Source organism: Paramisgurnus dabryanus, chromosome 2 (assembly GCF_030506205.2).
Source record: "Paramisgurnus dabryanus chromosome 2, PD_genome_1.1, whole genome shotgun sequence".
In the NCBI taxonomy this organism is placed as follows: domain Eukaryota; kingdom Metazoa; phylum Chordata; class Actinopteri; order Cypriniformes; family Cobitidae; genus Paramisgurnus; species Paramisgurnus dabryanus.
Window position 1 is genome coordinate 56,742,125 of NC_133338.1, and position 12,426 is coordinate 56,754,550.

Below are 12,426 nucleotides of genomic sequence, written 5' to 3' on the forward strand. Positions count from 1 at the left end.
AGAAGCAGAAATATGACAGGTGCGCTCACAAATGTCAATATGAGGACTGCTTCATAGACATGATGATGATTCTTAAACTGCTGGGCTGCAGGACTTTCGTGATCAGAAAATAAAACGAAATCATTACATAAAGTGAACCATATGCACAGTTGGAAAGTAAAAGTCATGCATCATGCATTGATGGTATTTTGGTGCAAACTCGGTAGATGTATAGCCAAAACTGGATGTAAATATAACATCTTTGAAAAACCATATACAAAACTGCCCTAAGTAAAAGTCAATCTAAAATTAAATTTAGGTTAAATTACAGCAAGCATAAACATTTTGTGTGTTATGTTGCCTTTTAAAGTCTGATGTCCTAAAGCAAAATCTCACCGAATGCACTTAGTAAGTGTTAATCCTGCAGTGACACCTTCATTTCACATAAACGTTATACTTACAGATATCTAGCTTGGGCCAATTTTCTGCCAGATAGATCATATAGACAAACACAATAGCAGCAGTAATTTGATTCAGGGATCTTGACTGTTACCTCCGCTCTTGATCTTTAGAGAACACATCAAAGTCACTCACACACACAGTTTTTTTTTTTTTTTGCTTTTATATGATATGTAACTAATAAAGTCATTCTCAGTTTACATGTTTTATCCCTTCAGACCTGATTTTTTCCAGTGTGCATTTTATCCAATTAATTTTAATTCTCCTCAGTCGCAATGAAATTGAAATGAAAAACTATATATGTATTTTTAATAGTGTGGTATTATTAACAAATGACTTATCTGTGAGCTTCATTATTTTTTAAAAATTCGTGTGTGCTCATAATCTTTAATCAAAAATGCAAATCTCCTCCCCTCCTCAAAACGATCTCTCTTCACTTCCGGTCAAAAGTATGGCAGGTGGGCGGGGTCCGGGAGAAGATCGCAGTGATTAGCAATTGGCAACACGACCCAACTTCAAACGATCCAATCAGATCTCGATGGACAAATTCAAATCCAGCCCTGCCTTATTTCATCTCAAAAGCCGTTTCATTCGGATATACGTCACCACGGGGAAAATAAGGCAATCGCTACTTCCGTTTCATGGCGACTTTAAAAAAAATTCTTTTTTTCATGTCCATTGGACACCACGACTGAAGCAACATAAATGTGCAAGAAGCATGTGGATTATAATACGTTACCTAGCAAAAAATATTTAAACAAGAAAATAAATACTGGATGAGTGAAAAATACAATAAGAAGATAGCAAAAATGTGTTTTTAGATAAAAATGTGTTTATTTTGTACACTATGTGGCAGTTGCTTCAATGCATTTAGGGGTGTGGTCCTGGTCAAGACAATCTTCTGAAATCCAAGCTAAATGTCAGAATGGGAAAGAAAGGTGATTTAAGCAATTTTGAGCGTGGCATGGTTGTTAGTGCCAGACGGGCCGGTCTGAGTAGTTCACAATCTGCTCAGTTACTGGGATTTTCATGCACAACAATTTCAAGGGTTTACAAAGAATGATGTGAAAAGGGAAAAACATCCAGTATGCGGCAGTCCTGTGGGCAAAAATGCCTTGTTGATGCCAGAGGTCAGAGGAGAATGGGCCGACTGATTCAAGCTGAGAGAAGAGCAACTTTTACTGAAATAACCACTCGTTACAACCGAGGTATGCAGCAAAGCATTTGTGAAGCCACAACACGCACAACCTGGAGGCGGATGGGCAACAACAGCAGAAGGCCCCACCGGGTACCACTCATCTCACCTACAAATAAGAAAAAGGGCTACAATTTGCACAAGCTCACCAAAATTGGACAGTCGAAGACTGGAAAAATGTTGCCTGGTCTGATGAGTCAGAATTAAGCGTAAACAGAATGAGAACATATGAGGCCTTGTTACAACTGTGCAGGCTGGTGGTGTGGTGGTGTAATGGTGTGTGGGATGTTTTCTTGGCAAACTTTACGCCCCTTAGTGCCAATTGGGCATCATTTAAATGCCACGGCCTACCTTAGCATTGTTTCTGACCATGTCCATCCCTTTATGACCACCATGTACTCATCCTCTGATGGCTACTTCCAGCAGGATAATGCACCATGTCACAAAGCTCGAATCATTTCAGATTGGTTTCTTGAACATGACAATGAATTCACTGTACTAAAATGCCCCCCACAGTCACCAGATCTCAACCCAATAGAGCATCTTTTGCATCCCACAAATCTCCATCAACTGCTAGATGCTATCCTATCAATATGGGCGAACATTTATAAAGAATGTTTTGAGCACCTTGTTATATCAATGCCACATAAAAATAAGGCAGTTCTGAAGGCGAAAGGGGGTCAAACACATTATTAGTATAGTGTTCCTAATAATCCTTTAGGTGAGTGTATATGTCTGATTGTATCTCCACTGTAAAAAATGAATTTTTGTCAAATCAGCATATATTAAGCAACATTTATTTATAAAATTAAGTTAAACAATTTCAACAAGATAAATCTCTTTTCTTGGCCTACAACAAACACACGAATTGTAGGCAACAGTTTACTTCCTTAGTCATCTGCATTTTCTGGATCAGATTTGGCTCGTATTGAAAAGTAGTAATGACAATATTAGCTCCTCATTTGCTATAAAACAATCTCTTCTGCTGATACTGAAAAACACAATGATACTGAAAAACACAGGGATAGACTGAATGAAGATCTCAAGTATTTTTTCCTCCGTGATGTTTTTGCTGGAAAAGATCTCCTCTTGATGGATTAAAGGAAGCATAAGGTTTAAACTTCTTTAGCTTTCTGGATTTTACAGATTTCCCCTTGTTTTTCTGTTTTTGAAGACTCGATTTAGTTATCAATGTTCGTTTTGATGGAGCGTTTGAAGTCTTTTGAAACAGGAGTGATTTTGTTACAGATACTGATGATGGTGAAGGAGTGACTTTTGCCTTCAATGCTCTCTCAATGTTTTGAAGAACAATTTCCAGTTTGTTCTTCAAAGATATCCGCTGATTCATTACAGATGCGTGCGTTCGGGGTGAAGGGGTCAAGGTTATGAGCGAGTTTGACAGCATCGCTTTCTTTCCTTTTCGAGGTGTAGCCTTGTGAATTTTCTTCTTTTTGTCATATTTTTTCACAAACCTTTGATGTTGGAAAGTGTCTTTCTTTGCATGCTTCACTGAATCACAGGCTGTATGGTCCTTATGCAACCTCATTTGTTTAGATTTAGGGGTTTTTCGTTTGCTATTATGCAATGATTTAATTGGCTCTTTCTTGCATGACAGGTCAGTGATGTCACTGCTTTCATTATTAAGATCGGTAGAATTGTAAGGTGTGGGGTCTTTCATTACTGCCACGGGTGCTACCTGAAATGATGTGCATCTGCAGAAAAAAAATTAAAAACACAGCTTTAGATATAAGCCAACAGACAAACAAACCACCAATTTGCCATTGACTTCAAATCGTGCATTCATTTAAATAAGGGAAAATTATGTGACTCCACATCTACTTGGGACTCAATTTGGGTTTAAAGTGGATGACTTGATTTGAATGTTTTGTCTGCACTATTTAAAATTCTGAAGTTTTAATTCAGCCTGATCTTACGAATTTCCGCGTTATAGTCACGGAATATTCTGCTCATTTATCTGTGTCATTGTCACGGATCTCCACGGACTTTCTTTTCCGTGTCAGTTTCATGTATTACTTAATCAATTGTTTTTCCTATTTTCTTACCATTGTCGCTTAGGTTTGGGGTTGAAACTACTTTCCGTTACATAAAATGACATTCTAGCCCAAACCCAACTTTAACCCTAACGTCAGGCTGCAATTTTTTTTAAATCTGGAAAAAAATTGTATACACCAATAGTTAAAGTGACATCCTAACCCAGACCCCAAATCTAACCCCAAACCAAAGTGAAAATGTCTATAAAATAGGAAACCAATATGTGAAACTGACACGAAAAAGAAAGTCTGTGGTACATACACGGAAAAATGCGGAGATCCGTGACAATGACACGGATAAATGAGCAAAAAATGTAGTGACTATCCCACGGAAATTTGTGAGATCAGGTTGGTAAATTGTATGGAGAAAAATACCAAAATAGCCATTTGCCTATAGTATTGTGGCTTGACTTTTCAAGCAGGACTCGACATGATTTGCTTGAGGTGAGCCACAGTCTTGACTTGTCTTGTTTAATTTGGTGAACTGAAAGTTGAGAAGACATGACAGATAAAGACCTACTTGCTTGTGATTTTGAGTAACTCAGTTATGTAACCATCATTACAATCAACATGCAAACAGATGATAAAGTACACCAACAGATCCAGAACTGCATGTGAAAAAGTGGTCAGTGCACCGCGTGCACTACATACAAAGCCATTCGATGTGAAGGACAAACCCAAATTCAGTTTCTTTACAGATAACTTTGGCGTCCGCTAAATCAAATATGCTGCATGATACTTTAATATTGTTTTTTGTGTGTAGTCTATGAAAACCTTTATAAAGAGTTGATCTTATAAATGTAGATTTTGTATTTTCACACTTACGCTCCAAACCAGTTAAACTGGGTGCATCGTTTCCTTTGGGACAACTCGAAACAGTGGATTTTAAGAACGTTGAAGAAACTGTAGCCCACCATGTTGGAGATGGTGTCATTACCAGCCAGAAGACACTGTTTAAATCTAACAGAGAAGAAAAATCCAACATCGTATTCTTTTATTTTACAAAGCAATTTAGCAATTTTCATTGGATCAGCTTTGTGCCAATCAGAGAAATGTTAACTTCGTACTCCACTTCAGACTTTCTTTTAAAACATGCAGTATCATCTGCCTATAAACCATGACAAGAGAGACATCACAGAAGATGCAAACATACAGGATGAGTTATGACTTTTACGAGTCTCCCCTGAGGATGTGAAAATATTTCTGGCTGTGGAATGTGAAAGACCCCACAAGCTTTCTGTGCTCACCTGTGGTCGCAGTCACAGTGCGAGATGGTGTAGAGCTTGGAATTAAAGACACCATAGTTCACAGAAAAGGCTCGAATAATGTGCTCACAATGATCATGTTCCCTACAACATCTGTCTGCATGCTCAAACATTCCTAAATAAAAACATATGTGAAAATTAAAGGACATTATAAACCATCAAATACCAACATTCAGCCGTATTGACAATGCAGCCCAGATGAAAAAGTTGTAGTAGGATTATCTTAAGAAGTAAAGAAAACTATATAGTATATTAAGTACAAAATTAGTGCACAAAAAAAGCACTTTACTTGTTGCTTGTTGTAACCATACCAACATAATCTGCTTTAAATGCTTTGTCAGTCATTTAAATTATTTAAATAAATTGTGAGGATAATAGTTTGATGACTTTCAACACTGTGTAGCATGTGACCATAAATATCTTTGTAATATAGAAGGCTATGTAGTAGTGCACTAAGCAGAAGTCAATTGTATGATTTACTGAATGCAAACCTACCCAGCTGTTCATAGTTGTTTGCGCTCGTGCCTCTGCCGCACCAAAGGGTTCCCGGTAAAAGCAAAAATGCGCGTTTCTGGCGTATTGTAATGCTCCTTTGGTTTTGCTTTACATTTGCTTGCCCAAAAGGAAACCTGCTAAGCGGATTGATTTTAAATTTACACAAGCTGTCATCTTCCAGTATCACGCTTAAGTTGAAGTGAAGCAAACTCTCCGCTACGTCCTGTGCGCGCTCCCGGTGTTCGCACATGGACAAATAACGCGTGGTTAAAGTCTCGTCAGTACTCGTGAAACAATTCTCAACCCTTCGCTCCAATGTCCACCTGCTCCAGTAAAACCGCAGTGATGCTGAGGAGTCCGGCTGATGGCTCAGAAAACTCACCTCGAAACGCCCGCGGTCCGCTTGTATAAGTTGGCAAAATGGCGTTTTATCATTGCCGTCTCGCGTTATTATGGCACTGCAACAGCACGCGATTGTTAAAATCTCGACAGCATAAAATAAAGTCCAGATTCTCATATGTTGGAGATGTGGTGACATTGTTGAGCTGTTCGAGGAGTTTGGAAACATCGCCGCTTAACTTAAAAGCTGTCATAAGGGTCGATGGAAATAAAAAGCATTATTTGCAAAAAGCATCCATCTGTTTCAGTTCAAGCTATATAAATCAAAGTGTCATGATCGATGAATCAATTGCGTTGCCCAACATCTCATACATAATAGTCTACCGTTACGCGTGTCCATACTATTGCGTAGCACTAGCAGTGGTACTCCATATGAATCTGCACTTTGACTGAAGTCCCCGACTATTGGGTAACATGTTAAAACTTGTAACTGATTGAGTTTCAACGACACGAGTCACATGATTCGCTTTGGATAAGCGTCTGCCAAAATGCACAAATATGCCCATGCCCATGAATTTTTTAAGTTTTACTTCAATTTTTATCCAGTTTTTATCAGCTTCACTGTCTTTCAAAACATTACATGCTCTAATACCTCTCATCTTAACTTATTACAGTTGATTACACATTGTGGGATCTCCAAAACATAAATTTCTCTCCTTAATCTAAATGCTGCTTTCAGATTTCTTTCCATCTGTAGTTGATCACTTAAAACTCATCTTTGAGCATGATACACTGTAAAAAGTGAAAGTTGAATAGACTTTAAAAATTACTTTAAATTGGTAACACATTTAAAAAGTTTTTTCAAATTACATTTTCTCACTAATTAAACATTTTAAGGTGAAAAAAATACCCCACCGAACCTTATCCTGAACCAAAAACCTTTTTATAATTTAAGTAATGTAATCCTTTTATATTATGCAACATAATGAACAGAAATGTGTAGGAAAAATTTGTAACTTTATAGCATAAAGCAGGGCTATTCAAATCTTACCCTGGAGGGCCGGAGCACTGCAGAGTTTAGCTCCAACCCTAATCAAACACACCTGAGCAAGCTTATCAAGAGCTTCATGATCACTAGAAAACGTAGGTTACGCATGTAACCATGGATCTGTGAGACCGAGAGATGACCGTCACTACTGTCTAAAAAGGAGTGATCACCTTCGTTCTGCCTATCACCGAGGCCATATGTCAACAAAGTCATGTCCATGACCTCCGGAAGCAGAACGACCCGCGCCTATAAATAGCAGAGAATGCTCCCAGTTCAGTCTCCTACCTTGAGCGCCTCAGAATGGTCCGAGCGACAAGGATAGTGACGGTCATCCCTCGGTCTCACAGATCAATGGTTACATGCGTAACCTACGATCTGTTTCGACCTCACTCTGACCGTCACTACGGTCTAAAAAGGGATGACACATACCAACAGAGTCGCGAGGAACCCAGGATCAATTAGAACCTCGCTCAGTCACAGACATGAGGGCAGCGTCGCCGACCGGAGCTGGTCGAGTCACATCCACCCGGTAAAATCTTGTAAAAGTGCATGGCGTAGACCACGAAGCCGCTGCACAGATGTCGCTTGCTGCCACACCCTTGAGGGCAGCCCAAGATGTAGCCACACTCCTAGTAGAATGAGCCCTTGTACCGGTTGGGACCGGTATCCCCTGAGCCTTATAAGCATGGGAAATAACCTTCACCAGCCAATGAGATAGCCTCTGTTTGGAAAGCGGCAGTCCCTGCCTTGCCGCCCCATAACAGACAAACAGTTGAGAGTGCATTCTTCTTAAAGCCTGTGTACGGATCAGATAGGCTTTCAAGGCCCTGACTGGACACAATGTGATAAGCTTGTCATGCTCTGCCTGTGAGGCAGAGGAAGGCTGGAATTGAGCCAGCTTCAACACCTTGTTCATGGACTGCTGATCAAGCACTTTTGGCAGGAAAGCTGGATTCGGCCAGAGTGACACGCCAGTGCCCCCTGCCTGCCACCTCAAACAGTCATCACTAACGGAGAGAGCACACAGCTCCCAGACTCGTTTGGTTGAACAGAGAGCCAAGAGAAATGCAGTCTTAAGAGACAAAGACCGTAGATCTGCGTCTGAAATAGGCTCATAAGGACCTTCAGTGAGAGATGTCAGAACTGTAGGCAGGTCCCAGCTTGGTGCCCGCAAGGTGCGACCTGGACGTAACCGGCAGGCTCCCCTTAAAAACCGGCTAATCAGAGGGTGCCTACCCAGGGATGTGTTATCTGCCCCCTGGTGAAAAGCTGAAATGGCCGAAGCATAAACCTTAATCGTACTGGCTGCCTTGCCCTGATCAAAATGGGACTGCAAGAAGCATAATACTTGTGGCACGGGGCAGACCGTTGGCTCGATGCCCAAGCCAAAACACCACTCTGAAAAGATCCTCCACCTGAGTGCGTAGCCAGCTCTGGTAGATGGGGCCCTGGCATTATTGAGTGTCTCCTGTACAGCCTTATCTAGCTGTCCATCGATGGGCTCTGCAGGGGCCAAACCCATAGACACAGGGCTTCCGGGTTCGGATGCCAAATCCGCCCGTCTGCTTGCGTCAGGAGATCTGCTCTGCACGGTAACTGCCATGGCTGACCCTGCAGCATCCGGAGGAGTTCTGGGAACCATGGCCTCGCCGGCCACCGTGGCGCGACCAACAGGACTGAGTGGTGGCCCTCTCTGATCCGTCGGAGGACCTGAGCTATGAGAGGGAGTGGAGGAAAAGCGTATAACAAGCCTGTTGGCCAGTCTTGCGACAGAGCATCCAGGCATCAACTGCCCTCCTGCCCCATGATGGAGTACCATTCTGGGCAGTGTGTTGTCTTCGCTGACGCAAAGAGATCCATCTGGGCCGCACCGTAACGCATCCAGATCTGGACGACTATGTCGGTGTTCAACCTCCACTCTCCTGGGAATGGCCCTGTTCTGGAGAGAATGTCGGCCGCTCTGTTCTCCACACCTGGAATGTGCACTGCCCTCAGTGAGGAAAATCGAGGCCATGCCCATATCAGCAACTCCTCTGCCACCTGGAGGCATCGTTGGGACCTTGTGCCTCCCTGGTGATTGATATGATATACTGCCGAAGTGCTGTCTGTCCTCACCAAAACATGTTGGCCTTGCAACTCTGGCAGGAATTTCTGAAGAGCAAGATGGATGGCCTTCAACTCGAGGACATTTATGTGCTCCTTCATCCACAGCGGCTGCCATGTGCCCCTCACTGCCCTTCCTTCCCAGACAGCCCCCCAGCCTGTCAGGGACGCGTCCGTTGAGATGACCTGTCTCCTGTGGGGAAGGCCCCCCAGTAGGACACCTTGTAAAATTAACTCCCGGTTGCTCCAAGGGCGTAGGGCTTTGATGAAGGTTTGAGATATACGCAGTTTCATCTGCCTGTCGTCTCTGGGGTGAAGATGAAAAGCATTGAACCAGCACTGCAGGGGGCGTGCCCTCAGCAGGCCCAGAGGAATCACTGCTGCTGCTGCAGCCACCAAGTCCAGTAGCTTTTGAACTCTGTGAGCTGTGACAAGGCTGCCTAAGTGAAACTGCTTCGTCATGTTGATCAAGCTGTCTGCTCTCTGTGAAGTGAGAGACGCAGTCATGCTTACCGAGTCCAGAAGGATGCCGATGAACTCTGCCTGTTGGCGGGGTTGCAGGTTGCTCTTTTTGTGGTTGACAGTGAAGCCTAGCATTTGAATGTGGGCCAGAACTGTGCTTGTGTCTCGTACTACCTGCTCCCGAGAGGGGGCGCACATGAGCCAATCGTCCAGGTAGGGCAAGATCTTCAATCCTCGAGCCTGGAGAGGGGGACAGCGCAGCTGACACCACGTGAGGAAAGACCCTTGGGGCCAGAGAAAGACCGAAGGGAAGGACCTGGAACTGGAATACCCTGCCTTGAAAGGCAAAGCGCAGGAAGGGCCAGTGTTCTGGACAGATTGGGACGTGGAAATAGGCGTCTTTCAGATCCAGGCACGTGAACCACTCCCCCTGCTGGATAGACTGCATCACCACCCTTGTGTGGACCAACTTGAAGGGTAGCACCTTGAGATATCGGTTCAAGGGCCTGAGGTCGAGAACAGGCCGATGACCGCCGTCTTTTTTTGGAACAATAAAGTATTTGGAGTAAAACCCAGTGAGCTGTGCGCTGGGTGGTACTTCTGAGATGGCCCCCTTCAGAAGTAACTCCTGGACCTCTTTGACGTGGACGGACATTAAAACAGGGTCTTTTACGGACGTTATCTTGATCCCTGAAAACGTTGGGGGTCGCCGCCGAAATTGTAATCGGTAGCCGCGAGCCTCCGTAGCCATGACCCAAGGGTCTGGCACAATGCCTTTCCAGGAGGTCCGTGACAGCTGGGAAGGACAATCGACGGGCGACCCAAGACTCCTATGCAGGACCGCCACCGCGGCCTGCACCCCTGCCAGTGCCCCGCTGTGGTCCTCTCCGTCCCTTAGCTCTGGAATTTGAGGCTGTACGTCGGTCAGGTGCACGAAATCGCCAGTCCTGTGGGGCCTCTGGGTTGTCACCTGCTGATGGAGGCCGGTAGGCTGCCGCAGCCTATAACTGCTGATAGGTGGGCGGCCGGCAGTTGAAGCAGACCTAGAGCAAACCCTCTGGACAGCTTCCCTAGATGCTGCAGTCCGTTCAATCCGATCAAGCACCTCCTGGAATCCAGGGTGAAAGACGTGTCCTGGTACCACAGGGAGGTTGAGTAGCTCCTGTCTGATGGCATCTGGCAAGGAGGTTTGTGCCAGCCAAACTTGTCTGCGACACAGCACTGCAGAGGCCATAGCATCCCCTACGTCACATGTCAGCTGAAAGTGGGAAGAAAGAGCCGCATCGACCAGGGCCCTGGAATCATGATCGTCTGGGCCCAGTGTCTTCCGTAGAGCCGCCAGGGTGATGGCTAGAGCGTTACCAATACGGGCCGCTCGAGCTGATGCGTTGAAGGAATTAGTGACCAAACGGTCCGTCTTGGCACACTCCTTGTGAGGGCACCGTGGATCGGAGGATACCCGGGAAAACCCCAGAGACGTCAATGCAGCCATAGGCGACTCAACTGGTGGCATGTTCCCCAGTCCAGTTTCAACCGGATAACTAGCATTTGCCAGCTGGCGACAACCTGCATTAAACTGGGGCCGTTTCGAATTTGTACCCCATGATGACCTCAGCATTGCAGTATAGTCATCTGCTACAGGTATAGAACGCCGTGGTTCAGGTCGGGAGATGCCCTCCCAAAAACCTCCAGCAGGAGCCGGGGCAGATGTAGGCCTCTGAAGGCCCAAAACCTTGGCAGCGCTCAGTACCCGTGACATCGGGGAACTGAAAGGGGCCTCTCTTCGCTCCGTGGAGCCGTCAGCTGGCTCAGCAGAGCTAGAATGTAGCTCCCCTCCGAGGTCGTCGCCACCTGTGGTGTCATCCACCACTGTGTGTGAAGCGCATAGGGATAACACATCTACATTGTCTTGATGTTCCTCCTCGCCGAAGCTCTCAGGCCTGAATGAGAGGGGATCCTCATGTAATAAGTCCTGTTGGTTACCTTCTAACTTGTCCAACCTCCGTGACAGAGCCTGGAGAGCCGCAAGGATCTCGAGTGACCCCGTGCTGCTGCTTTCTGCCACCGTAGCTGAGGCAGGGGGCTTAACAGATTTGGGTGGCTCCACCTGGGTAACTCCATGGGGGGAATCCCGCTGTCGATCACGCGAACGTGAACGCTTGCGCTTGCGCTACTGGAGAGGGACGGCTGGTCAGGGGAGCGCCGCCTCCCGCTCCCTTCCTCACACACATGGCCGTGCACCTGGCTGGCCCGGCGCCGTCGCTCGTCCCTGGAGAGATCGCAGGTTGCACTACAGGGATTGTCCACGTCTTCCAACACATGGGCAGCTCCAAGGCATGTGGGGCACTCCCTGTGCCCATCCCTAGAACTCATGGAGGCGTTGCAGATCCTGCAGTAGTGGGAAGCCATTGCAGCAACACAGAATCCCAATGTAATGCCTGGAGTCCTCCTCCAGCAATCCGCCAAGGTAATACGGTGGGCCGCACCAGCGCACGAATGCACTTAGCGGTCGCACACTAGCCCCACCAGCTGCAAACAGGGGTATAGGGCGTGTCAGAGGGGAGTATTGCAGGAAAAGTGTGGTTGTAGCCGCCACTCAAGGCGGAAAAGTACCTAAAGAGCAGAAAAGCACAGCACCCAGTATTATGATGGCCCGCACCGGTGCACGAATGCACTTAGCAGGCACACACTAACCCCTTTCCAGCTGAGAACAGGGGTATAGGGTGTGGGGAATACTGCCACAGCCTGCACAAGCACGTAAACGCACCTAACAGACTGAAATAGTGAACAGGAAACACAATAATAACAGGCTGTTTATAATGTACTGGAAAAAACAGTCACCCACTAAATAATTCAACAAAAAATAGCACTAGCAGCAGACACAATATACCAGCTGAAAATAGCAGTAAATACAAACACAGGTATAATGGCGGCCCACACCAGCGCGCGAACGCACTTAGTGGGCTCGCACAAAGCCCACGGCTGCGAACAGCAGTAGAGGCACACGGATAAACAACTTAAATTACCCAG

The 12,426-nt window shown here is 45.4% G+C and overlaps 1 protein-coding gene across 1 annotated transcript; it reads right to left on the minus strand.

Annotated features, from left to right (window-relative positions):
* Nucleotides 1-1,093: 1,093 nt before the first annotated feature.
* Nucleotides 1,094-6,224, minus strand: LOC135743985 (uncharacterized). The gene is made up of 4 exons (XM_065261902.2): nt 5,445-6,224; nt 4,932-5,064; nt 4,510-4,644; nt 1,094-3,345 (listed from the first exon to the last, which is right to left on the minus strand). Exons 1-4 carry the CDS (start codon nt 6,010-6,012, stop codon nt 2,676-2,678), a joined length of 1,506 nt encoding a protein of 501 aa, XP_065117974.1. The 5' UTR covers nt 6,013-6,224; the 3' UTR covers nt 1,094-2,675.
* Nucleotides 6,225-12,426: the final 6,202 nt, after the last annotated feature.